The 21,460-nt window shown below is 41.7% G+C and overlaps 5 protein-coding genes across 14 annotated transcripts in view; 2 read left to right on the forward strand and 3 right to left on the reverse strand.

Moving 5' to 3' along the window:
- The first annotated feature begins 35 nt into the window (after nucleotides 1-35).
- ubxn4 (UBX domain protein 4) lies at nucleotides 36-6,952 on the forward strand. Of its 3 annotated transcripts, none has more exons than XM_057048611.1 (13): nucleotides 36-216; nucleotides 930-1,032; nucleotides 1,364-1,392; nucleotides 1,532-1,650; nucleotides 2,030-2,162; nucleotides 2,471-2,567; nucleotides 3,141-3,192; nucleotides 3,842-3,997; nucleotides 4,309-4,436; nucleotides 4,635-4,737; nucleotides 4,844-4,975; nucleotides 5,109-5,320; nucleotides 6,230-6,952. In XM_057048611.1, the coding sequence occupies exons 1-13, from the start codon at nucleotides 135-137 to the stop codon at nucleotides 6,366-6,368; spliced, it is 1,485 nt and encodes a 494-aa protein (XP_056904591.1). In that variant the 5' UTR covers nucleotides 36-134; the 3' UTR covers nucleotides 6,369-6,952. The 3 variants fall into 3 exon arrangements, with proteins under 3 accessions (XP_056904591.1, XP_056904602.1, XP_056904612.1); XM_057048622.1 differs by having other exon boundaries at nucleotides 5,112-5,320; XM_057048632.1 differs by having other exon boundaries at nucleotides 2,483-2,567.
- Nucleotides 6,953-7,458: 506 nt separating this feature from the next.
- On the reverse strand, nucleotides 7,459-11,356 carry nmi (N-myc (and STAT) interactor). Of its 2 annotated transcripts, none has more exons than XM_057048698.1 (8): nucleotides 11,104-11,356; nucleotides 9,801-9,863; nucleotides 9,612-9,725; nucleotides 9,384-9,537; nucleotides 8,979-9,082; nucleotides 8,636-8,822; nucleotides 8,326-8,429; nucleotides 7,459-8,158 (listed from the first exon to the last, which is right to left on the reverse strand). In XM_057048698.1, the coding sequence occupies exons 1-8, from the start codon at nucleotides 11,146-11,148 to the stop codon at nucleotides 7,940-7,942; spliced, it is 990 nt and encodes a 329-aa protein (XP_056904678.1). In that variant the 5' UTR covers nucleotides 11,149-11,356; the 3' UTR covers nucleotides 7,459-7,939. The 2 variants fall into 2 exon arrangements, with proteins under 2 accessions (XP_056904678.1, XP_056904668.1); XM_057048688.1 differs by having other exon boundaries at nucleotides 9,612-9,728.
- A 1,369-nt stretch (nucleotides 11,357-12,725) lies between these two features.
- On the reverse strand, nucleotides 12,726-17,233 carry LOC130528634 (methylmalonic aciduria and homocystinuria type D homolog, mitochondrial-like). Of its 4 annotated transcripts, none has more exons than XM_057038502.1 (8): nucleotides 16,940-17,233; nucleotides 16,557-16,603; nucleotides 16,350-16,486; nucleotides 16,065-16,258; nucleotides 14,388-14,496; nucleotides 14,173-14,303; nucleotides 13,500-13,586; nucleotides 12,726-13,323 (listed from the first exon to the last, which is right to left on the reverse strand). In XM_057038502.1, exons 4-8 carry the CDS (start codon nucleotides 16,089-16,091, stop codon nucleotides 13,129-13,131), a joined length of 549 nt encoding a protein of 182 aa, XP_056894482.1. In that variant the 5' UTR covers nucleotides 16,092-16,258; nucleotides 16,350-16,486; nucleotides 16,557-16,603; nucleotides 16,940-17,233; the 3' UTR covers nucleotides 12,726-13,128. The 4 variants fall into 4 exon arrangements, with proteins under 4 accessions (XP_056894482.1, XP_056894407.1, XP_056894251.1 ...); XM_057038427.1 differs by having other exon boundaries at nucleotides 16,557-16,606; XM_057038271.1 differs by having other exon boundaries at nucleotides 16,557-16,606; nucleotides 16,924-17,019.
- Nucleotides 14,855-21,460, forward strand: part of itgb2 (integrin, beta 2) — a 13,812-nt gene continuing 7,206 nt past the window's right edge. The window contains exons 1-2 of one of the 4 annotated variants that reach the window (XM_057037052.1): nucleotides 19,289-19,326; nucleotides 20,737-20,783. Coding sequence is in view for 1 of the 4 variants with exons in the window: in XM_057036974.1 (XP_056892954.1) it covers nucleotides 14,870-14,875 (6 nt within the window). In the remaining 3 variants the exon portion in view is untranslated. Of the gene's footprint in view, nucleotides 14,876-19,228; nucleotides 19,327-20,646; nucleotides 20,784-21,460 lie in introns of those variants that run through there. The other 3 variants (XM_057036974.1, XM_057037120.1, XM_057037206.1) reach the window with 3 other exon arrangements.
- armc8 (armadillo repeat containing 8) overlaps nucleotides 18,929-21,460 on the reverse strand; it is a 23,109-nt gene continuing 20,577 nt past the window's right edge. The window contains exon 21 of the mRNA XM_057037674.1: nucleotides 18,929-20,854. Within this exon, the coding sequence (XP_056893654.1) occupies nucleotides 20,778-20,854 (77 nt within the window). The 3' untranslated portion in view covers nucleotides 18,929-20,777. The remainder of the gene's footprint in view (nucleotides 20,855-21,460) is intronic.

A 21,460-nucleotide genomic window follows, 5' to 3' on the forward strand; every position in this document is an offset into this window, starting at 1 on the left:
ATGAGGCTTTAACCTGGTTTAAGACCAAAAGCGCAGAAGAAGAAAATCTGGACCCTGAAGAAGAGGAATAAGATTATTCATCAACTAATGTAGGATAGTTGAGCTCTCCCGATTTCCTAACATATTACGTAAAAATGATTTGGTTTGGGGGCTCAATTCCCGAAGCAATAAATGCAGCCAAACAACAAGGTCGCATTTTTGTCGTTGTCATTACCGGTAAGTCTGTATGTTTTTGTGTCTTCCTTCTGTAGCTATTCAACGATAGCATACACAAGTAGCGTTAGCATGTAATACCCAGGCAATAGTATATTTACAGAGACGTTGCTTAAGTTGTACTAAAATAGGTACTGAGCTTGTCAACATATCTCTGCAGCCTTTTAAACGCTGGTCTAATTAAAGCTAAAGCTTGCGCTAGTTTATCTTGATATGTCATCTCATTTTTTATCGTTATCGTCAGAAAAGTAATGGAGTGTGATTAAATATGGTGGCAGGCTATAATAATGTTATTTGGCACTATTTACGGGTGTATTTTAAGAAGTGGTGGCTTAACATTTGAGACGCACTGAATTATTTGTAGCTATTTCCTTGTGTGCTGTCTCCAGGTTAAACACTACAATGTCAACATTTGTCAACATGTCAAAATCACCTCGACGAAAATGATTTAGGTCGATAACACACTAATTTATGAAGAGATAATGCTGATGGTTGTTAGAAAATGTGAAAGGATTTGCTTTAAGGTAATATCTGTGTTGACATAGAATTACATAGGAACTTATTTTAAATTGTGAGAGTTTTCTTTTGCCTTCCTAAACGTTAGACTGCCGGCATTTCTCTCCAGACTTTTAAAAGGATTTGAAATTTGAAATACTCAATGAAAAGCTGCCAGTGGAAAAGCTGGTTTTAGCATTGTGTTCTTACCGTTTTGTCAGGAGACGACGAACAGTCGACACAGTTGATGTCCAGCTGGGAGGATGACAGGGTTGTAAAGGAAACCATGGAATGTTGTGTTGCCATCAGAATCGATGCCAAGAGGTACACATATGTGCTAAATGCTTTTACAGCTTTTACAGCTTTAAATGAGATGTAATGCTGTAAAAGTAAATACTTACCTGGTGGCCATATACACAAAACCTGAACACATTCAAGCATTTACCGGTACTTTCTTTTTATAAGAATACAATGAAATCTTTTTAAAATCCACTCTCTGTATTGAGGAACATTTGCTGACACAGTACAGTTTTTATTTCCACATCAGCATGTGCTAGCTTTTCTTTACCCTTCAAATGATAGGTATACAGTTTGTCAGATATATAGTCCCGAAAATCAAGATATTCTTTAACATACGTTTTTTTTCTCCCCACAGTGACATATGTGTACAGTTCTCTGAGATTTGTATCTTTTTATGTTCAGTTAACTTCCAAACACTTAATTTAGAGTCATATTAAACACAGTTTCAAAACCATTCAGCCATTCAAATGCAATAGATAGGAAAAAAATAGAAAAAAGGTTCCTTAACCCACCTTGAATGAAGACCCTGTGGTGTGCGTACCCTCCACTTTCTTCATTGGCGATAATGGGATTCCTCTTGAGGTCATCGCTGGCTCTGTATCTGCTACTGACCTGATGGGAAGAATCAACAGTGTTAAGCAGGTAGGAATTTGAATATTGCTCAATGTTATATTCTAATCAGCAGAGAAGGAACAGAGTTAAAGAAGCAGCCATTCAGTATCCTCACAGAGCATTGGAATAGCCCTCTAAGAAGATAAAATAATTAAAAACAAGACATTTACCTACTTTACGAAGCAGATGTAGCTGTCAGAAATTGAAGTCTCTTAGGTTTACTGTATAAAGAGTCCAACCCTGTGCTTAGATCACTTTTTTTGACATACACGTGGTTGGGAACCTACCCCAATGTTATATACCTACAGCATTGAGCTGGAAAAAGAAAAGCATGACATCCATGATAGATGGGAAGACCTTTTAAGTACCACTGCTGCGGCATCAAATAAATAATGGTTGTTTTTAACAGATGCATAACCAGGCCAGTGCTCCAGTAGACAGCTCTTCTCATGAAAATGCCAGCAGTGCTTCAGCCTCACAACCTACATTATCTGTGGGGTCATCCACCGTAGAGCCTGCAACACCACCGCCTACAGTCAAAGGTATGTCAGCGGTGCACAAATTGTATCATTGGGATTGGTGGTGACGTGAGCATATGTCTCTCTGAGTGTTGGTTGCTGCCATTAACAAGATTTTTTTTAAAAACTAAGAAGGCAATTCAGTTATTAAATTCATTTAATTTTCTAAATTCTGATCATAGCCTGGATACTGGGTAAAATATTGCCGTAAATATACTCATTCTGAATTTGAGTCCAGCACCATTGAAAACAGCAAACATGGCCAACACCTATAAATGCATCAAAACTGGTTTTGATTTGAATCCACTTGACCTGTTACTATTGACACACAGCATCATCTCCAGGAACAGAACATGCAGCCACAGAGACTGGACCTCCGGACCACCCAGCCCAGAGTTCTCAGGCTGAACAAAACCTGCACACTATGAGGTAAAGGTAGTGGCATTCATGCCTATGAGGTTCTGTCACATTCTGGGAAGGAATTTCACTGGCAACAATTGGTATAATGGCCCCTCTAGTTGAGTGTAAAGCGTTGGCCTCGCCAGGTATGTGGGTCCAACACCAACATATTAAAATGGGGATTAGAGCAGAAACCATTCATAATGGGTTTGACTTAAATGATAAATGTTAGTTTAAAACTTCAAAGGCTTCTTCGGTTGGTAAAACAATGAAGTCACAGGTTTTGAACTTCTAGGTAGATTTTAGCTTTTGCTTTCCTAATAATAATAATAATTATTATAATTTTCCATATAATAATAATATTGCCCCAAATAATAAAATTGCCCCTGAAATTGACTGGAGTTGACAAGACTGAAATTGCAATGGTTGTTTGAAAGGTGTTAATGGGGATGCAGACACACCAACACACAAGCCTATTTCACGTATCAACCTTTTAGTGGTTTTCTGGCTCTTCTGACTAGAGCCACCTGAGTTATATTAAGTATATTTATCTTTGTACATTCTCATGTAAATGTTTTGTTTGATTTTTTTCTTTGGTTCCAGATTTGCTAAGAAACTAGAACAGAGACCATCACAGAAGAAGGCAGAAGAGGAGGTAAGAAATTGAACTATTGTCACAACTTGTAACATTGGAGATCATGGCTACTACTGGGTAATGGGCACCTCCTCCATTTTGTAATATTTGCCTGTCAAAGATGCACCTTATTTGGGTGTGCTGGGTTTCATCGGCTGCCAGATACTGATACTGTAGCTAGTTGTATAGCCTGTAACTCTGCTCTCCACCAATGGGTTTGTGGTGCTGCTGTGACAACTGGCCCCAGTGACCTGGCCCACTAATTTTACCCTGCACCCCTGGGATGGAGCTAAGGATGTGTTGTAGGCTGGAGTTAAAACCAGGACAGCACAGGAGTTCAGTCACTTCACTCCCACTAGACCCATCTGTAGTCCAGTGGAGAACAGACCACCTGTTTCAGGCCAAGTAGAACCATATCCCATAGCTCTTAGAGACCTTTGGGCACTCAAACCCCTACAAAAGATAAGGTAGCAGCCCACAGAAGGTTGTCATTTCAGTTTTGTGAAAGCTGCCTTTTCAATCTGCATAGTAATAAAAACTTGTGTGTTTCCACTATTTGGGTGTTGGTAATTTCAATCAAGACAGTCTCCCTTCCAAAGGGAATGGAAACACGTCTACTGATGATGTGCATTTAAGCCTTGACTTGTGTCTCTGTATTACCTTTGTGTAGAAAGAGGTCAGGCAGGAGCATCGCATGGCAGGAAGGGACTCGCAGGACTTAAAGAGGAAAGAGGAAGAAAAGACCAAGAGGTTGTTAGAGGAGAGGAACCGAGAGAAAGAAGAGGAGAGGGCTGCCAGACAGCGCATTAAACAGCAAATTGCCATGGTGAGCTTATCAATGTGTCTCCTCTCTCTAAGCTTACTTATTTGAAGGAAAATGATCTGAGCACCAAATCTTCACTGAAATCCTATTCTGATCATTATTTACAACCCTCTGTCTCCTGCCCATCTTATGAGGTGGATGCAAACATGTGAAGGAGTTATGAGGAAGCTTCCGATCCAACTATCTTTGCACCTTCTAGTCATGACACCAGTCTTGTGCTGCAGTAGCTGTATTTAAATAAACCTTTCTTAATAATGCAGTTTTAATCCCTAACCAATTCCAATAATCTCAGAACGCCTTTTTTTCTTCTGCAGGACAGGATGGAGAGAGCCGCACGCTATGCCAAAACTCAGGAGGAGGAGAAGGCTGCCAGGCAAGCATTATTACAGGCCAGGCAGGCAGAACAGGAGGTCAAAAAGGAGGCAGGTGTGAGGGAAAGGAGGTAAGGAGTTCTTCAGATTGATATGTTTAGACCAACTGGGACGCGGAACCAAATGTGCAAACACAATCCCAGGAAAACAGTTGTCATCCTGTTATGTGTGCACGTGAACCAATTGATACACACATTTGAATAAACACTGAACGTGACATCAAAAATACTTAAAAGCTTGACCAGATATGTGTGTGTTTGTGTCATCAGCACCAGAGTGAGGATACAATTCCGCCTCCCGGATGGCTCATCCTTCACAAACCAGTTCCCCTTACAGGCACGACTACAGGAGGTCCGGCAGTTTGTTGTTCAGGTCTGGTTTTATTTATTTATTTATTTATTTATTTTACCAGGAACATTCTTAGCAGTGCAAGCATCACTGGTACAAACATTGGAGTTTTTTGTTGTTGGTGTTTTAGGAAGTGGGAAATCGCTATGGTAACTTCTCTATGGCCACCATGTTCCCTCGGAGGGTGTTCACCACTGAAGACATGAACAAGACTCTTGTGGAGTTGGAACTGGCACCAAGTGCCTCCATTGTAATTCTGCCAGTGAGTAAACCAGTGCCACTTCCAGTTTTGCTTTTAAATTAATTTGTCACACCACTAATAGAGTTGGCAAATCCATGGCAACCTTAGCTTAGTCTGGCTTGAATTCACTTAATTTAAATGCCTCCCCTCTCAGCAGTCAAGCTGGCAGCGTAATGCAGTTGTCCAGTCGTCTGGCAGTGGGATCTGGACCGTTCTGGGCACAATACTTTACCCTCTACTGGCCATTTGGAGATTCCTCAGCTCCTTTGTATTTGCAACGCCATCCCCTCGAGAATCAGCGTCAAGAGGTCAAAGCCACGCTCAGTCCAACTCACACACCAGCCTGGGTGCCGACAAAGCCAAGAGGTGAGAAATTCTGCTGTTGTTATTGTTTTTATTTTTCATTTACCAAGTGTCTGTGTTCTAACCACTGAGTCCCTGCAGGTAAACGCATAAAGCCATACTTTGATTTGTCTTATATACGATTTCTGATATTGTCTTTGCATTATACAACTCTAATGCTGTCACTTTAATGCTCTAATGCAAGCAAAGCAATGTTTTGTGCTCTTTTTCTAGAGTAAGAAGCATTAATAATAGCAGTATCAACACGTGGTTGCTATATTTAGAGAGTCACAGTGATGGCTCAGTGAGTCATTTACTTTTAAAAATCCTATTCAAGACCTTTTCCCAGAACACTGGCAAAACTCAACAGAAACTGGTGTAGTTTGTCCTTGGACTGTAGAGAAAGAATAGTTCAGGCAATCTTTCTATCTATGATCTAATCCCTGCTGGACTGGACCCCAGTAACTTGCCAAACCTCGCTCAGCTGACTAGTTTCCAGGGTTACATCTGGACTGGGTTCATCTGTTTTTTTGTTTTTGTGCACCAACCACACGGGACCATCTTCAAAGCACGCTCAGAATTGAGACACACATTACTGCTGGACATTTAAGACACTGCTCTCAAACCACCTCGCTTCAGTCAGCACCTGCTTTACATTTGTCTCCAAATGTTTGTCTTCATCTTTGTTTGATTCTTTATTTTTCTGTTGTTTTGCACAGACATTGCAAATGAGGGAAATCTCGTACTTTTCAAAGATTAAATTAAGAAGAAGAAATGTGTCCAGCCGTGCACTCTCAGGCTACTTTTGACACATGGACACACAGTAGTGTCCATGTTGGACTCCATTAAGCTCCAGTCCTATTATTAGTAATGTGAGTGGTATGATTAGATGTTTTATATCTAATACGGTTGCTCTATTCTCTGTCTGCTCAGAGAAAAACAGTCCACACAGACTGAGGAGAAGCGGCCCAAAGAATTCAAGAAGGATGGGAATATCTGCAGACTGCGGACGCAGGAGGACAGCGAGGAGGACAACAACACTTGGAATGGAAACTCCACCCAGCAGATGTAGGACTTTGGTCAGAGTTGTGTTGCAAATACAGCTGTTCCTTCCCCTGTGTTTTCTGCCTCTGTGCCCACGTGGGTGCTGGGATAACTTGATTTAAAACCTCCTGTTTATGGTTGTTTCCGGGCTGGAGTAAAACCTGATGAAAGTCACTATTCCTATTCGTAGCTAATTTTCAGAAACGGTTAACCTTGGAAGCCAGCTTGTTAACCGTAACTCATTCTAGCGTACGCGTTTTTCTTATTAAAAGCGATGGGCTTGTAGCACTCTTCATGTTCATTCGAGCCTCCAGAATCAAAAATGGAGAAGAGGGATTCATTGCTTGTTTGTGATTGTGAGACAATAAAATAAAAAAAATCAATAAACTTAATATATTTCTGTTAAGATCAAATATTTAGCATCTCTGCTCTCCAAGTGCATCCAACGCTTGTGACGCTTTGATGCCAAAAATCATTGGCTTGGCCATTTGGATGAAAGAAATGTGTCATTCCTCAATCCACATCCAAAAGCCAAGAATGCATTGGCAGCATGTTGAAGTCATGGGTTTAAACATTGGACTTGCTATTTTGATTAAACTGATTTTAAAAGCAGTTTTGTCTCATAAATGTGGGCTGGGGAGGTCTCCTGTGGTTTTGTTAAAGAGATGTGCAAATGAGGTGCACATACTGTGTGCAGAAAACCTAAATGAGATGTTTAGAGAGGTTTGCTATGTTTAACGACGAGTCACAGGTTCTTCAGGATACCTGAGTTGTGGGTCAGACGTCACAATAATGGTCAGAAACTTGTCCAAAATTCTAATGTTTATGGTTGTGTATTTAAAATTTAACAGAGTATTTCTCATTTAAAGATATATATTTTACAATAAAATGAGCCAAATGGCAGCTTGTGGACCTAAAGGAAAACAACAAAAATGAATATAGGCCACAGGAGAACAATGGCCCTCCGCCCTGGAGGGGTCTGCAGAGAGGATGAGGCCCGAGTGACTGCAGTCACGCTTCAGCTATAAACACAAATCAGCACCTGCATAAAAGGTTTTTAAAAAGCTGAGAACTCTGCTCCCGGAGCAAATCAGCAACAGGAGGAACAGAGACAGAGAAAACCAGGAAGTGGCTTTATTAATGTGGTTCTGACTGCCGGAAGGAGCCAGGTGCCATGGAAACTGCATCTGTTTCATGTGTCATTAAATGTGTTGCAGGTGAGTAAACGTATAAAGAGCTGCATGTCTGTCCACATCATCCGACAGGTAAAACAAGCTCAGATGTTCAGATGCTCTGAGTCCTGTGAGTTGGAATCCTTGTTTATTTATACTTTTAAACACTGAACGCGTCTGAGGGCACTGAGCTCCACAACATGGACCTCATGTTGCATTCATGATGCACGTTGAGCTGTCAAACTTTAACATGGAAACATCAGTGGAACATGAGCATCACACTTGCTTGACATTTCCTGTGTAGAGTTAAGATGAGGGGTGTAAAAGGCTGTCAAAATGCAAGGGAATATATATCAATAGTGATCTAAAATTATGTTTAAATATCAGCATCTGCCAGCTGTGCACAGAGGCTGCAGTGAGATCACAGCTAGATTCCAGATGTGTTGTCCACCACTGCCACATCATCACAGCTGAAAAAGGCGTGCAGAGACTTCTTCTTTGAGACGTATCTAATGTGAGCGATTTCACCACCACTGTTGCTGGGCTTCTGAAAGAAAACCTCCAGGGATTCCTTCAGGATGTCCTCCTCATCCAAGTCCTTTATGCCACTCATGAGGATGGTTCTTCTGGGAAAGCCACAGAAGGTCTGAAAGGCATCAAATGCATCACCAGCTTTCTTATCGTTACAGAGATTCTGACAAATATAACAGATCATCAGGTATCACTTCTACATTGATGAGCGGCGAAGCAAAGGTAGACAGCCCAGACAGGAGGTCATCGTATTAAGGTAGGACGAATGTATCCCATATGTACCTGGAACCGCTGCAGCCGATATTGGAAAGCAGGTGCAACCTCCACCGTCTTTTCAGCCTCCAGGTCCACCTGGAATATTCCAGCCTGGGCTAAACTCAGAGCAACTACAGAAGGACACAGACAGAGAGTCAGGGTGGGTCAGCAACACATGTACTGTAGATATATATATAGAGAGATATATATATATATATAGAGAGAGAGAGAGAGACAGAGAGAGAGATAGCTAGATAGATAGAATGAATTAAGCCTTGGTGATGTTGTCATGCACAAGCATGAATGAACAATGACACTGTCTTTGTTCTGAAGGTACCTCCAGGATGGAGGAAGGTGATGAGCCCATTCCCTGTGTTTCTATCATACACCACGTTTTCCACCTCTCCTCCTCCTTTGCTGGGCCTAGAAAAACTTATTGTCAGCCGGTCCTTTATTCTCTCGTCTGCCATGGAGGAGATCACATTGGAAAGCTGTAGATCCCTCCTGGAAATGTCCAATTGAACCTAGAGTGATGATAGCAGACAGATAAAAGTGTAAATTTGAAGTTATGCTTTTCCAGCAGTGTTTTTTTGTTCAGGTCTTCAGAAAACCAAACCAGATATTACAGTCACTTTATGTGTACGTGTGTGTGTGCGTGCACTGTATGTATGTGTGTATACCTCAAAAGCAACAACAGGTAAATTAATTTTTTGGGGCTTGGCAGTCAAGGTTCCACACTCACAGGGCACATGGAACTCAGAAATCTTTTGGATCCTGGAAGCAACTGAAGGACAGAAACGTCATCACAAAGACATCTATTGCAGTTCCACCAATCCCTCAACGTTAGCGCCCCCTGCTGGTTGCGCTCCTCAAAAGACTGATAAAACATTTTTAATCGTTCTTTACATTAGCACGTGTTTGTTTTTATTTTTTTATTTTTTTTTAAATGATCAAGTTTATTTAAATATCATCACATTTCACACAGAAGATATTTATTGCTGATCTGATCATTTTTACACACTCACGTGATTGAACAAAATTAGAATTTGCCTTTAATAGAATCTTGATAATAATTGATTGATCACCTTTTTCCTCTTCAAACGTAATCAGCACTTGTCCTCCCTTCATGCACATGCTGGGTTTCTGACTGATGGTGAACCACCCTTGGATCAGGTCTCCTCTCTCCTGCGAGCCAGGCTCTTCGTAGTTGATGTCCACCTGTGGAACTTTTATGTAGTTCTGGAAAAGAACATGTCACATGTGTCACATGCACTCACTAACATTCCAGGCTGGGGGACTTCCTTGATTCTGACCTTGTATTTCTCCCTCAGTCTGGCCGACTCAGCCCTCCTCCTCTGCAGTTCAGCTTCATAGCTCTCCAGTTTCTGGAGAAGACCCACTTTGCGTTTATTCACAGTTACGATTTCCTTCTGTGAAAGAGAAAGATGCTAACTTATTCTTTCCTCAGCAGCCTGTAAGTGATCCACAGACAGCTGTACTACCTGCACCATCTCCAGGCTCCGATATGGTTCGTCTTCAAACTCTTCATCCTTTCTTACACTCTCCTGGAGGGGAACCGCAACCATCAACAATTTTCATTTGTGTGGTGGAACATTTGGTTTATGCACATGTCTAAATATGAAATGATTGTGTGAGATCTGTTTTTGATGCTGTGGCATGGAGAGATTTTTAGTATCACATTTCTTTATTTTTTAAAGAGTTTTTTTTTTAATGCTACAGAGTAATGTGTCATGTTAACCGAGGCTGATGGGCATGGCTGCAGTAGACTGGAATGAAAAACAACAGGAATCCACTGGCTCACGTACTGGGTGAGAAGGAACAAACCAGTGATATTTACATAATGCGTAGTTTTAATTTAACAGAAGCATGAGGAGCCAGAAGAACCGTGTCAAAGGTAAATGAGGCAGTCAGGAACTCCTGGCCTACTTATCCGTTGATATATTTAGAAATATACTCCCATATTTATGTCACAAAGCCAGGGTGTAAAATGAGCTCCCACTAAACCAGGGCTCGGCAACCCGCGGCTCTTTGGCGCCCCCTAGTGGCTCCCTGGAGCTTTTAAAAAAATATGAAAATGGAAATTGTTTTAATATAATTTCTGTAGGAGGAATAACGTGACAATCATTCTTAAAGTTTTCCAATGCTGTATAAATGTGTATAATAAATATTTAATTCCAACATCTCATTATAATGGAAGTTAAACTTAAAGTGGCCATGTGGTGCGTCATTCTCTCCAGGATGCTCATTATGTATTTGTAGCCTACTTATCATTTGGAAAGTAGGCCAATACAGCTAATATAGACACTCACAGCATGTGTTGCCTTCATTATAAGCCCTATATAAGCCTTTTAATTTTTTGCGGCTCCAGACAGATTTGTTTCTTATTTTTTTGGTCCAATATGGCTCTTTCAACATTTTGGGTTGCCGACCCCTGCACTAAACTGAAAGTGTTCAGTCATGTAAAACATTAACCCGTGATACACTCAAAGGTCACAGCCACATAATGTAGTTTTGTTTTAAGATGTTTGATCACGTTAAATTATTTTCAGCGGAACAAGTTACAAACAACTGCATTAACTACGGTTGTGTGTGTGTGTGTGTGTGTGTGTGTGCGTGCGTGCGTGCGCGCGCGCGTGCGCGTGTTGTTTTCTCTGCTCGGTTAGATGCCTGTAAATTCGGTATATTTGGTTATTTCTTTTACCGTCCAGCAAAGGTTGATCTACTGATCAATACTGGTGACTCGCGCTTTCATCGATCTATCAGGAAACAGGACAGTTAACTCACAGTCGAGGTCATCATCGGCTGGTCCTGCACTCTGAACGCTGCCATGATCCGACCAAACCGAACCAAACCGAACCAAACCAGCAGCCAAAACAGAACAAGAGGTCAGCACGTGATACAGTCGATATCCCAACAGGTTTGGGTCCCTGATCTGACTTGTGCTGTCGCGGGAGAAGAGCCAACGGAGGCGGAATCAAAAGCGAAACTAAGATCGGGTCGACTGCGCATCCATTTGGACAGACCCGGAATAAGTATCGGTTAAATATGTTACTGGGGTGTTTTATATTGTTCCAGGGACGACTTAAACAAAACAATTCCAGCGCCAGCGGCAAAGGTCCATTTATGGGAACATTTCATTTAGGTTCTCAACCTCCTGCAGTGATGCATCTTTAGCCAAAAGGTGGAAAACACGTGTCAGAGGGTGGACATTAGCAATAGTCTCCTGTCTCTTCAGAGGGTGGACATTAGCAATAGTCTCCTGTCTCTTCAGAGGGTGGACATTAACAATAGTCTCCTGTCTCTTCAGAGGGTGGACATTAACAACAGTCTCCTGTCTCTTCAGAGGGTGGACATTAGCAATAGTCCCCTGTCTCTTCAGAGGGTGGACATTAGCAATAGTCTCCTGTCTCTTCAGAGGGTGGACATTAGCAATAGTCTCCTGTCTCTTCAGAGGGTGGACATTAGCAATAGTCTCCTCGTCTCTTCAGAGGGTGGACATTAGCAATAGTCTCCCGTCTCTTCAGAGGGTGGACATTAGCAAGTCTCCTCCTGTCTCTTCAGAGGGTGGACATTAGCAATAGTCTCCTGTCTCTTCAGAGGGTGGACATTAACAATAGTCTCCTGTCTCTTCAGAGGGTGGACATTAGCAATAGTCTCCTGTCTCTTCAGAGGGTGGACATTAGCAATAGTCTCCTGTCTCTTCAGAGGGTGGACATTAACAATAGTCTCCTGTCTCTTCAGAGGGTGGACATTAGCAATAGTCTCCTGTCTCTTCAGAGGTGGACATTAACAATAGTCTCCTGTCTCTTCAGAGGGTGGACATTAGCAATAGTCTCCTGTCTCTTCAGAGGGTGGACATTAACAATAGTCTCCTGTCTCTTCAGAGGGTGGACATTAGCAATAGTCTCCTGTCTCTTCAGAGGGTGGACATTAACAATAGTCTCCTGTCTCTTCAGAGGGTGGACATTAACAATAGTCTCCTGTCTCTTCAGAGGGTGGACATTAACAATAGTCTCCTGTCTCTTCAGAGGGTGGACATTAGCAATAGTCTCCTGTCTCTTCAGAGGGTGGACATTAGCAATAGTCTCCTGTCTCTTCAGAGGGTGGACATTAGCAATAGCCTCCTGTCTCTTCAGAGGGTGGACATTAATAGCCTCCAGAGAGCTGAGCCACCCCCCTTTCACACCTCATCACACTTCTAAGGATCACGTTGTAGTTTTACTAAAATAATGTGAACTGTCTGATGATTACTAAAACTACCGTTTATTTACATTTTCCCAAATCCCATAATATTTGCACTTCAAATATTGCACTCCAATAATTTGGGCAAATCTTGTGAAGTGAGAATGAACAGAACAACCACCACCATCATAGAAAAATAAGAATTTACACAGGAAAAACCACAATTTATTCAAGTAACCGACGACACTTTATTGTTATGATGGTGGTGATGATGATGATGATGATGATGATCACCGCACATTGAAATACAAAGATAGTCTGTGATTTTCTGTTAAATATTCAGTTTGTAAGAGGAGGATCAGACAAACTAAAGATGAAACTAGTGTGAATATCAAGTGACTGTATCCAGAAAAGCAGAAACACCAGCTGAACGGAGACAGAACAAAAACAGACATCAAGGCCGCGAGGCACAGTTCTGATGAGTGTTCTGGTTCTTAGTGAAACGATCTGATGCAGCCCGCAAAAGATTTCCCTGCACTTACTGGCCCATCTGGCAGGAGTCAGACTGCTTTTGCCGAGGACCTTCCTGGCTCGGCTTCAATGGTCCAGCCGTGTTTGTCCCCTCATCTACCTGCCCAGCAGTTTCTCCATGATGTGGCTGTCAGGTGGCGCGTTGGTGAATATTGTTCCTACAAAGACGTGCGTGTCCCACAAAGAATGCTGGATCACTCTGCAGCAGCCCAGGTCCTCGATGTGAAAGCCCAGGTGACGGTACCGGTCGTCCGTCTCAAACAGAGTGTTGTTGGTGTACGGCCCAAAGAACTGAGGAGGAACCATTAGAGTCATCATTAATCCCATTCCACAACTTTTCGGCACACTCGTATCAACAGTCTGACAGCCTCTGGGCTTGACCAGAGAACAGAAAAGTAGGACAAAGTCTTCCTAAAGATTCAGAGAAGGACTGAATGTATGTGCCGGCTGAGTGTGTCGGGTCTTACTGCCAGGCCGGAGGAGGGATCAATGAAGTCGGCCCAGAAACCGTCTCTCTGCAAGACAGAGCAGATCTCCTTCGCTCCATCTATAAACTGGACAAGAGATGGGAACTCAGAAACCAGGACCTGCAGCCTTTGTGAGGACACGAGCCCGGTTTTGGAACTGCCTCAACAAAAGGATAAATATTGGATACATTTCCTATTTAATTCTGAATATTATCAATAACTTTTTTCTGTTATACATCTTATAAGACATTCTCTGATTAACAGCATAAGTTAATATCAGTTGAGAGCAATAATAAAGGCCAGTGTAAGGTTACACAACAACATCTAAATCAGCTTAAAGTCATTTAAGTCTTTTGCCTTAAATGAAACCATCAATTCAAAGCTGCACTGTATATTTAACTCACAGGGAATTCTGTGATGATCCAAAACCTTTCTGTGCAACAAAAATCCAAAATATTCTTAATGATGAAATTAGGAAGGGGCGAGAGGGAAACTACTAGAACACCAAGGTTAACATGATCCTAATGTTCAAGAAATGTCACGAAACTGCTGTATAACTTGCATGTATAATGTGTTATAAAATCAACTTGTTGAACTAAAACCAGACAAACAAGTTGCAGTTGGTAAAGTAGCAAGAACAGATTAAAATTAAGCATTTGCATCAAGTGTTAACCTTAATCAGCATCTGCTCTCTCTCCTGCTCCACAGCAAAACACCATGACGTCATGTCATTCTGGGTCTTCTGGGTCACCGTGACTACGGTCATTCCAGGGGATGGAGCCTCAGGAAAAATGCACTGCAAATCTGTTCAGCACATGATCCGGAGACAAAAGTGTGACAGGGACACAACCTCTCAAAACCAACACATCATAGCCAGCAACATCTCACCATTCTTCAGCTGTTCTGGACATAACTGGATGGCACATTCTACGGTGGCGCTGTCAAAGTAGGGTTCAGTTGTCCTGACACCGTCACCTGCTGGGTGCTCGCCTTTCACCTGGAACACACAAATTATACTCAACATTTGAAATATTCCTATATAATACAATAATATTCCAACGAGCAGAAACCCTGGTGCTACATGCTGCAGGTCCAGAACATTGTCAGGTCGACAAATTAGAAGCTGAGGACTTGTAGCATTTACAACCTTTCTGTTTAATGTAAATCACCCCTGGCACATCTGTAATTGTATTCTGTAGTTCATAATGCTCATGTTTTCTGCTTGTATTCCTTTTCTTCTTTTCACTTAGGTCGATTCACACCTTGGAGTATGTGAGGAGGTTCAGACTAATGCTACTGACTCAACTGTAGAGGAAGAAGGTGATCATCCTTCTACTGAAGAAGTTCAAGTACTGCCTCAGCTCACAACTATGCAGGTGACTCTACAGGTGTAGTGAATAGTGCTGCGGCATAAATCACCAGCCAACTGAAATCTAAGGTCAGGAGTTTGGAAGGTCACCTGAGAGAATTTCTCCAATGATAACTACTGGCACACAGGACCCCATCTACATCTACATCAACGGGATGGCCGTCGAGCGTGTCTCCAGCTTCAAGTTCCTGGGGACCCACATCTCAGAGGACCTGTCCTGGACCACAAACACCTCCAGCATCATCAAGAAGGCTCACCAGCGCCTCTTCTTCCTGAGGACACTGAGGAAGAACCAGCTATCCTCGGCTGTCCTGGTGAACTTCTATCGCTGTGCGATAGAAAGCATCCTGACCAACTGCGTGTCAGTCTGGTATGGAAGCTGCACTATCACTGAGCACAAGGCCTTGCAGAGGGTGGTGAAAACTGCCCAACGCATCACAAGGACTACACTCCCTGCCATCGGAGATGTCCAGAGGAAGCGCTGCCTGCATCGAGCACGCAGCATACTCAAGGACTCCTCCCACCCCGCCCACAGACTATTTTCCCTCCTGCCCTCTGGGAGGCGCTACAGAACCCTCAGGACTCGGACCAGTAGACTGAGGAACAGCTTCTTCCCCAGAGCGGTGTCCCTGTTGAACTCCTGCTGACCCTTACACACTCCACACCTCACTACACTACAGCAGTTTACACAACAACTCACTAGCTTAGTAACCAATGTAGCTACTGTTTAAACCTGTCCTGCGCACTCATGCACTCTATCATCTGTATACACGTAATTTATAATTTGCACATCTCCTCTATCTTATGTAAATAGCTAAATAGCTCCTGCACTTATAGTCTAAGGCATTTAATGTAAACACCATCTGTAAAATATGTTTATAGCACAACCCGGTAAACGATTGTAAAAATAACCGCACATACTGTATTTATTAAGTTATTATCCTCACTTGCTGCTTCTTTTGCACTTCTGGTTCGATGCTAAACTGCATTTTGTTGCTCTGTACCTGTACATGTGCAATAACAATAAAGTTGAATCTAATCTAATCTAATCTAATCTACTGGCTGCAGCCTTGTACAAGAAGAGACAGGACACAGCTTCAGTACTTTTCAACAGGTACTGGCGATCAAAAGTGATGTGACATAGGCCTACTTCACAGCTACAAACCAATAAGTACAAGCTAAAGCTTTACGCCTACCAAAAGTTCCTCTATGGCCTCCGTCATATTGAGATTGTGTCTCTTGGTGCTTGACTGGACGGGCAGAATCTTTGAATCCAGACATTTTTGCTGCTCAGATGCTAAGTTCAGATCACTGACAAAAGTTGCACTTCCAGGCAGATCCTGGTCATGTGGTGGCCCTTTCCTTTCATCAGGCCACCCAGCCCACAGTCCTAAACCACAACAAAACCACCATGTAAATATGCAGGTTTTACAAGGATGCGTTTTACTGTGTCAAACATGGTAATGTTATCCAATACCAACCTGTATTAAGAGGAGATATGGGTTCAGGACTGGGTAGAACCTCCAGCAAAACAGAAACTTCTGGCTGAAGACATATTACGCACTAACACATGGAGGCCTGGGAGATAAGAGACGAGCCTGGATCTGCTGCAAAGCACCTGAATATCACAGACATGAGTGTTGGTCAAGTATAGACCCTGGCCACATGACACCAGTGTGGAAACTTACTGCTGCCATCCTGCTCTGTCTTTGTGTTCTCAGTGTTTACAGTGAAGCTGCTGAGGCAAAAAGTAAGCAAATAATTAAACGAATAATTTACAGATCTGTAAAATTTATTAAAAATATATTTCAAATCATCCATTAATTATCTGTCACAGATTTGTATAGTTAGACAACCTTAGTCAGTACTATTTGTCCTATTTGCACAGGTTAAGCTTAGTTTACCCCTCCTTCGTCACAAACTTATTATAAATACGATCGGGGATCGCGATCGAACTTGTAGTAAAACTTGTGACTGTTGTTCCTTGGCCTGAAGTTATTGGACTTACGTTTAACAATTTAGAGTAAATACCAGCTTCGAAAATAACAAACTCACCCATGCTAATGCTCACCTTGAAACTTCTTCTTTCTTCCTGTGTATTGGCGGTTAACAATGTTCGAGCTCATTAGCGCCACCCTCTGGTTAGGATGGCCACCCAGATGAATAAATCTCCCAGCAAGATAAAAAAAAATAAAGAAATAAAAGAACACAAACCTTGTATTCTCTCGATCAACTTAGTCCCTTTCTTAAACTTAAGCACAAATTCCAACGCCCTCACTCTCTGACCTGCTCCGCAGAACATCTCTCACATCCAGCTGTGCTCTTTGTTTTTTAAGGTCCTGGATCATTCGTCATCTTAATAATTAGTATTTTCTACAGTGTACTTAGACATGCTCCTTACTACAGTAGTCACACCCACCCGTGCTGTGCTTCCCTATTTTATACAATGTGTTATTTAATCCTGTGTGCCCAAATCTTAGTCGTGTGAACACCACCTCCTCCCTCCTGCTCTCCCTGCACAACTCATTCCGCCAACCTTCCTCTGGATTCCATAATACCACCTTCCTTTTCCTTCTTCCTCCCACTTCATTAATTTGTGCACGTCCTTCCTACTAATACCAACTTTTAAAACTATATTATCATTTTTTGTAGCTCTTTTTGCAAGTTTGTCTTCCATTTCATTTCATGCCACCCCAATTTGCGCTGGAACCCATACAAAACCTTGGACCCTTGAATTCTGTAAAGTGTCTGCTGTATCTCTAATAGAATATCTGGTCTACTATCTGTACTATCTGAATGTTTACATATAACTACCCTCATCGGTCTAAGATCTTACACCCATTGTATAGGCAACAACAGTGCTACCATTTCTCATATATATATGTGTGTGTTTGTGTGTGTGTATGAATGTGTGTGTGTATGCATGTGTATCTGTATCTGTATCACACGTATACTGTGGGTCAGTCCACAGTAGTGACCCAGCAGTGTAACAGTAGTTGGGAAAAGGAAGGAACAACTACTGTTACACTGCTGGGTCACTACTGTGGACGGACCCACAGTATACGTGTGCTCTCCCATCGCTACTTTTAGTGTTGCTGTCGGAGTAGATTGAAAGGCCCCTGTACACAGTCCAAGACACTGATATTGTATTTTATCGAGCTTTTTAAGAAAGATTTCTGCTGCCGAACAATATAGGATGGCCACATAATCCAGTGTGGCTCAAATAACTCCTGTGTAATGATTTTAGGGCTCTCCTGTCTGCTTCCCAGTCTCCTCCCTCTAAACACCTCATTATATTAAATAACTTTTTACACTTCAATAACTTTAGCAATTTCCTTAATATGAACTGCCCAATTAAGCTTTTCATCAAACCACTTCCCTAAAAGCTTAAAATGCTTGATTCTTTCTAGTTCCTGATTATCTATTTTTAGTTTAACCTCCCTCCTCACTTTCTTTATGTCTTAATAACTGAAAACCTGAACCCCCATTTCTTTTCCCACTCCTCTACGTTTACAATAGCCTCCTGCATTTTATCTACAATGAACTCCAAAGCTACAGGAAGCTACTGCTTTATTTATTGGAGATTGGAATAATAGCTTAATTGTACAATACTGGGCTGAAGACTAAATCTTTTACCAAAACCCATTCTTTTATAATCATTTTCTGTCACCATAAAAGACTAATTAAAATAATCTGTTTAGGTTTGCTCAGGGACTGAGCAGTGAGCAGTGAGAGATTTGTTACAATGTAGCAGAATTCTTCATTCACTGTCATACAGATTTTACAGAAATGTTCTAATGGTTTTGTTGTCTTTGTCTTTCTTCCACATCGTATTATTTACAACTCAGTTGACAAAGATTTGACTTGATTTCATGACAAATGTCAGTGATGTCACTCAGGCCTTGCCCAAGTTTTAACTACATTCTGTGGAAATATCCTGACTCCCATCTACAGGGTGACTTACTCATTATCCAAAATTAGATTTGACCAGACAGAGGAGTCGTCATTACTTGATTTCTATATACACCGATATACATCAATCACACAATCGGCCTGAACCTGGAGCCAATTTGTTTAAATTTTAATTCAAAATAAGTCACTCTTATCAGAAATTCTAGCGAAATTGGATCATCTGTTCGGTTATACATGCAACACAACGCAGGGGACGTGTAGAATACGTGCTGTAATCATACGCATCGTGTCCTTTCACATACTCTTCTTTGTGACAATTTTCCTCACCACCCTCTTTTTGGCTCTTATCATGCTCACTGCACTTTGACACCCTTAAACCTTCTTCCATCACTTCTATGCAGCTTGACTCATTTCTGACATCATCTCTAATGCAATGTGAGAAACAGGGCAGGCTTTTTCAAGCTGCACACTTCCTGTCATGTGGAGGTTTTTTGGTTTTTTTTGTAAACTGCCACCCACAGCCAGCACCGTATCTTCCTGTTTCTGGTGAGTTCATGAACTTTTATTTCTTATTAGGCTTCGAAGAGTTAACCTCTTTTAAACATTGATTTTGTGAGTGACTTGTTAATAGTTTTAATACAGTATAGTGTCATAATGTGCAGCACTACTGCTTGCAGCTAGAAGGTTGTGGGTTTGTTCCCCAGGTGTTGGGTTAGTATGCCGTCTCTGCGTCTGTGTGTGTTCTCTTGGGGTGTTGAGAGCATATTCAACTCACAGATCGTCAATGCAAACAAGAAAATGTTTTTAACTGACTCACCTGTATGAAATATTATGATTTGTTTTAGCATTAATGGAAGTCAAACGCTCTCACAACTGAAAAAAGCTATATCAAAATAGCTTTTTATATAGGGAAATGTGTAGTCTGGGCGTCTTGGGTCAGGTAAATGATTTGAAATGTAATTTCCTGACTCTTATTGAGAAAGTTGAATGTTGAAATTTGGTGTACATGTACTCTTATCTCAACATCAACAACACAGATAGCGTTTGTTTTGGTCTTATTCTTGTCCCAGTAAACTGAAACTGTGCACGTGTGTACGTGTGCCTGTGTGCATAGTGCCATTAGTGGACTCTTCAGAGGTCAGCCTGCATGGTCAGCCTGGATGTTCTCCTTCGGATGCCATCAAACGTTTTTCCTGGGGCAGCAGGGGGACGGGGGTCTTTTAAAATGTTAAGTGTTCTGCTCAAGCCACAGTTCTGTGTAAAGTCCTTTATGGAAGTAAGTGGGATCTTTTGTCCTGTAGTGCCTCTGTAGAGGACAATGCTGTGGTGAAGTTCTGCTTTCTCCACCTGGCACACGGCACAGCTGTGCTGCAAGAGCAAAGCTGTGTGATGAAACCAGATTACGGTTGTGTTATTGTATTGTCTGACATTCTACAAAACCTTGAGAGCCCAGTTTCTGTAACAGACTGTAGGATGATGGAAGAAAATTCAGAAGCAAAATCTGTAAAAAGCAAACAGACATTTGTGTTCCTCTGCTCCGAATGCGTCAGAATCGGCAGATCACGGAAGAAATGACTTCTGTAAAGCAGAGAAGTATTCTGAGAAGACAAGGCGAGGGCAGAGTGGGGGCCTGTTCACAGAAAAGACATCCTGGTGGGGCTGGGGGAGACATTAGTTCATATTGGCCTGATTTAAGCTCCGGGCTATCACAGAGACCCTCTCAGGATGAGCTTTTTTTCAGATCACTGCCAGATCGCCCTGCAATTAGGGAGGGAAATATACTGCTGGGATGGTAAAAACAGTAAAGTCCCTACGTAGCTAGAAAGGTCTTCTTTTTATAGTCTTTTATAGACACTCTGAATCTGATGAGCATTAGTGCACCAGTAGAATAATTAGTCTTTTGTCTGTAATTCAATGGTTAAATTCAACTTTAAGTAATTCTTTGTCATTTCCAAGACCTGAATGTAGGCCAGCAGGGTGGAAAGAAGTGACATCATCTACAGGTCCGCCTTTATTTTAACAGCCCCCCCGCATTTCCTGTCTTCCTCTTGTTTGGGGGTCCGGCTCCGGGTTTCTGCAAAGCACAGACAATTTTGATTTTAACAGTTACTTTATAAATAAAGTTCATTTAAATTGAACATAATTGTATGTACAACATCTTTACTCTGCCCCTCCTCTCAGACTGTGCTTTGGATTTGGCTGTTTGGACTTGTTTTTGGGAGTGATGTAGACCATAAATAACATCTTGAACATGTTCTGATCTTTGTGTTTGTTCACGTGTGACTGAGGTTTTAACTGTCACAGAGGAGCTATGAAGTCAATTTGTCGCATTTAAGTAAATAATAAAATAGTTCTTGTTTTATTTATAGATGGTCTGTGTCCAAAGTGGGTTGTTTCCTAATGTAGTAAAACAAAAAATGTGATTTTCTTTGCCCTTTAAATTCATATTTTTTAATGCCACAGCCCAGTCTTTTTGTCACTGTCATATTTTATTATTTTAGAATATTATATTCCTCAATGTGGAAAAGCCAAGCAGCTCTGACACAAAAAGAACAGTAGCGATGAAATGAGACATCAGTGACTGAGGCCAAAATAAACCAGCCTTTTTGGTCTGATTTATGTCATGAGTGTTGCAACTTTGGAAAAAGAGAAATAAAGGAGGTGTTCTGCTTTATTTACG

The sequence above is a fragment of the Takifugu flavidus genome, chromosome 1 (assembly GCF_003711565.1).
Source record: "Takifugu flavidus isolate HTHZ2018 chromosome 1, ASM371156v2, whole genome shotgun sequence".
Classification (NCBI taxonomy): Eukaryota; Metazoa; Chordata; class Actinopteri; order Tetraodontiformes; family Tetraodontidae; genus Takifugu; species Takifugu flavidus.